Below are 4,878 nucleotides of genomic sequence, written 5' to 3' on the forward strand. Positions count from 1 at the left end.
TAACAAAGTGAAAGCACTTAGTTATATAATCAGCTGATGAAGAGCAAGATATCTTGTTCATGAATAGTCAGGTGGAGAAGTACTAGTAGAAGAGCAGTTTCTACTCTGATGATTGGTCAAGATGCAAACCACTTAATCATTATGGCTGGGATTAAGCAGATAGGAGGGTCAGTTGAATGAGAAGTCAATGACTGAAAAGAAGTGATGTTCCTTGATTTCTGAATATCAAGTTATTTCTTGTGTTAAGATATTGTCAGGATGTCATAGAATAAACACTTGATTATTGTATAGTTTTTGACAGTTGGTTGAAAAATTTAAGAGCTGAAAGGACTTGTAACCCTTACTTTGTAGGCTGTTGAGTGACTTTTGATATTTAGATGTTGGTGAGATGCCTTGCAATAATTGCTCAATCCATCCAGGCTGAGTTGTAGCAGAATTTCTGCAAAACAAACCATGCAAAACTTGCTATATTGATATACAGGACAGATTAGGTTACAAGATAAGATTCTAGGGAAATTTATTATTGCTCATGATTGTCAGAACTTTGAAAAACCAATATTCTAGACAGACATTTCAATTTTTGGTTTCTGAGAACTCAGGTTAATTTTTGCACTGAGTATAAGTGGGCATTTACTTTTATAAGGGAATGTACTAAATAAAATTTTAATGAGTGCTGTAATTTTAGAATGGCATAGAATACATGACATAGTGCACCGTTAATACCAGTGGGATAGATACCATTATTTGTATAACGTTTTTGGACAGTACACCATTAAAGCTTTAAAATCCAGAATAGACAAATGTTTGCTTCTGTTACCTAATACAACTTTACAATGAATGTGGGCTAAGTGAAAAACTAGAAAGACAAGTTATAAAATTGGGGCAAAAAATTAAAACAGTGAGATAATTAATGAATGAATACAAATACAGTATTGCATTACTTAGGCCTACAACAATTGTAATGAAGCATGTCATTTTTCCTTCACTTCCATTGCGTAGATTTCTTTTTTTAATTTTATTCAATATCACAAATATTATTTTTTTCATTTGCAAAAAAAAACCATCTATCCATTTTTGTCATCTACCTCACTCTTTTTAATATTAGAATGAAACATATTGTTCACAAGTGCATGGAAGGATATGATAAGAGGTACTCTACTTTTCATGATGTTTATGAATGAAAAACTTACTTAAGTGTGTGTGTGCTGATGCATTACATACTTCATAATTTGGCAAATTTATTGTATTATTCTCTAGAAAAATATACACATTTCTAGATTTTGGCAAATATATTTAGCTAACAAGGAATGACTTAGAGGATGGAACACAGTTGTAGCTGAATTACATCAGTGTTTCGACCTGTTACAAAAACAACTTATCTATTAAATTGAGTTCAAAGCTTGAAAGAGAGGAACCCTTGAGAACTTTGCCACTGTTGAGGATGATCTACAATGCCTGTAGAGAAAGGCATATTCCACCATGGCAGCTGCACATTGTAAAGATGTTATTGTAAATAAGTTCATAAAGATTATTCCTAGTGAAGCAACACAGTACCACTGGCATGTTAGACATCTACATTTAAACAAAGGCTGTTTTTGTGATGATTAAATCTGTAGTGGTAACTTTGAGCCACTTGATGGAGAGATCAAAGCCCACATCAGTAGCTTCAATGGCACTGTCTTACTCAGAACAATTTCTTAAGATGTTCACACCTTGTTGAAAGCATCTTTTTCTCTTTAGTATCACAAGTAGTGTAGTTTATTAGGTGAAGCTTTTGAAGCAAATTTATAAACCTTGGGAACTCTAGTTTAAATATCTGATTAGAGAGTGAAAAAATGTAAATTAACAAAATTGGTCAAAAATATTTTCTGCACGTAACTTTGTAGATTCTTAATGTTTTGGGAATGTATCGATATTTGTTTGTTACTGTATAAAACTAATTGTCAGCTGAATATTAGACTGACATACAAACTTAAAATATTTTTTTATTCCATTTTTAAACATTAAAATATTTGCATTAATAAGCTATTAATATATATTTTTTCAGACAGACCTCTTGCGTGTTGACTGGTTAGCAGAACTAGCAGATAATTTTGTGGATAGCATCAAAAATGGAGAAAACTTAAATGGAAGGTAACACCTGCATAATAAATAATTGTTAATTAGTATCAATTCATTTTTGCTTATACTTATGCTACAGTGAAGCATTAATTTCACCTTGGTAAGAATAAGTAATTTCTCATGTTGAAATTGTATCAGCATGTTAAATTAGCTAAATGAATAGTGAATGGATTTAGAGTTTGTTAGCTTTGTCAATTCTTTGTTAATAGAGATTTCTAGTTTTTTTATATGATAAGCTATTGTTACAGGTTATAAAGTATGTTGAAGAACGTGAAAAAAAAAAGGGTATCTTTTATATTGGGAGAATTAGAATGATGATGTTCTAAGTATTGTTGGATAGCACCTGATATTTCATATGTTAAGATTTGTTTGGACATGATTAACTTGCCTGTTGAGATCTAGTTGAAATGGTGGCCTTGTAGAAAATTGTTTCTGAAAATGTAAGAAATTTTAAAGTCTACAATTAAGAATTTTTCAAAAAGGTTTTTACCTGTGCAAAAAAAATACATAAGCAAAGATTAAGAGTATGTCCTAAGTATGTTGTTAGTCAAAAAGCAATATTGTAAATGAAATTGTGAGATTAATATTAAATGTAATTATAACCAAATCAAGAATTATTTTAAATTTTAACAAATTTGGTTACTTTGCAAATTTTTTTTTTTATATACGAGCTTATCCATTGGAAATGAGATTTTATACGTTGCTAAACATAATAGCCAAACATTGTAATGTTAGTAACCTATACAATCACCTACATCTAATTATTAACTAATAGCTTTTTTTAAACATTTAGGTAGTAATTACTAATTAGTTACCAATTAATAATTAAGTAATAATATAGGCTACTTAACAGGACAGTAATTGATATTTGATTACCACAACCTTATCTTTAATACTTAATAGCCAGAATTGGAGAAAACAGGATTTAAGTGATGTTATGTTCATGAGATTTATGCTTTTTAACTTTAAAATATGGTGAAAATAGTTTTGTTCTCTCAATTATTTTCTGATATGATACTATTTGCAGGTGGCTTGAACTTGTTCCTAAGGTATTGGCAACTATAGCATCACGAGAAGTAGCTGCTTTTGAAGGAAATGAGATGTCAGGAGCCCAGTATAAAAGTGACATAGTTAATTCTTTGTGCTCATACAAGTAAGGTTTAGATTATGATTTATGTCAATATTGTTTTTTTTTTAATGAGAATCTGCAGCTGTCTTGATGCTTACTGTCTCTATCATCTGAGCTACTCTAAAAGAGGTTAAAATATATCAGGTGTGAAGAACTGTAAACACTTCATACATAGGTGTGTATGTTATGAATGTTGTAAGCAGATGCATTTTAGAACAAAACTTTTACATGAATAGAAACATGGAAGAAGGTGTATATGACTATGAATGTTGGTAGGTGTGTGTCACTATAAACACATTGTCAGCAAGTGTTTTTGACGAAAAACACATCATGACAGGTATATTTAAGTAACACATTTTCAGCAAGTATATATCTAATGAACATCAGTATTAGCTATATATATATAACTATGCATAGAACATCAGAAAGTGATTGTGACTTGGAATATAATTTCAGAAGGTGTGTGTATGAATAGAAATACATTGTCAGGCATACACATGTATAATTATAATGTGGCACTGTTTATGTAAGTTTACCAGTAATTTAAGAAATGATAATGTCTTGAATGGTAATTGTTGGTGTTTTTGTAACCATAGGAAGACTATTGCTGTAATGTCAATTTAAAAAAAAATTGTTATCAGGAGAGTACTTGTTAAAAATATTTAAAGTTTTACTATTTAATCCCTTCCAGCCAAGAGGCAGTATATTGCTATCTCTACACTTAAATTGATAAAAATTAATTACTCATAAATATTACCATATCTGAAACACATGTACGTTTGAAACAAGCATGTTAACCAGTGAACGTTTTTCAACCTAATTTTTTTTGTTTGTAAATTCCGTGATGTATAATAAAGTGAAATCCACACATGATGTAGTTATATACTGTCATTATGCAATGTGCCTACAACAATTGACCTAAAGAACCAAGTTTCATACATAGTTGTCTTGCAGATTATGTGACTCAACTTTCATTGATATTTCTTTCTTTTTTTTCTCATGTATCTTATTCATTTCACAAAATATGTAATTGCCCCTTAAAGAAAGTTTCTAGATAATTTATTTTAATATTTTTTCCACTTTCATGTTGTTTGTTATATATCTGTCTCATTCCAAAAAAAATACACATTTTTGAATTGGAACATGGACAACTACAGGCCTAATAATGCCATGAACTAACCTTCTATGTTGAAAAACGAAATTTTCAAAGAAATGTTTTGTTACAACTAATATAAATAAATAGTATTTATTCTGCTATATCATATTTATAAAACTTACCTCTGTACTCCTTCCTCTCTAAGTGGATTCCTGTACATTGTGAGGAGACCAGGAATGACAGGTTATGTGTTGGACGAGTTCATGGAGGTGTGGCACTTCTGGTTGACCAGCATGTACTCACCTTCTCTGTGTCACTCAATACACCCTTGGAGGCTGTAGCCATCCATATCTCTGTGGGTCATACCATAACTGTTTGTTCTTTCTACCCATCTCCAGAAGACACTTAAGATCAATCAGACCTTTATGCTTTCATAGAATAGTTGCTATCTTACATTTTTATCGTGGAGACTTTAATGGACACAATCAACTTTGGGGTAGTGCTGATACTGATGGGGGGGGGGGGGGGGGGG

The 4,878-nt window shown here is 31.0% G+C and overlaps 1 protein-coding gene across 1 annotated transcript in view; it reads left to right on the forward strand.

Moving 5' to 3' along the window:
• LOC106465320 (Fanconi anemia group I protein-like) overlaps positions 1 to 4,878 on the forward strand; it is a gene marked incomplete at its 3' end in the record, with an annotated part of 94,637 nt that overhangs the window by 20,282 nt on the left and 69,477 nt on the right. Inside the window, exons 6-7 of the mRNA XM_013925530.2 lie at positions 2,048 to 2,133; positions 3,149 to 3,274. Coding sequence (XP_013780984.2) covers positions 2,048 to 2,133; positions 3,149 to 3,274 — 212 coding nt within the window. The remainder of the gene's footprint in view (positions 1 to 2,047; positions 2,134 to 3,148; positions 3,275 to 4,878) is intronic.

Source organism: Limulus polyphemus, unplaced genomic scaffold, assembly GCF_000517525.1.
Source record: "Limulus polyphemus unplaced genomic scaffold, Limulus_polyphemus-2.1.2 Scaffold1907, whole genome shotgun sequence".
Lineage (NCBI taxonomy): Eukaryota > Metazoa > Arthropoda > Merostomata > Xiphosura > Limulidae > Limulus > Limulus polyphemus.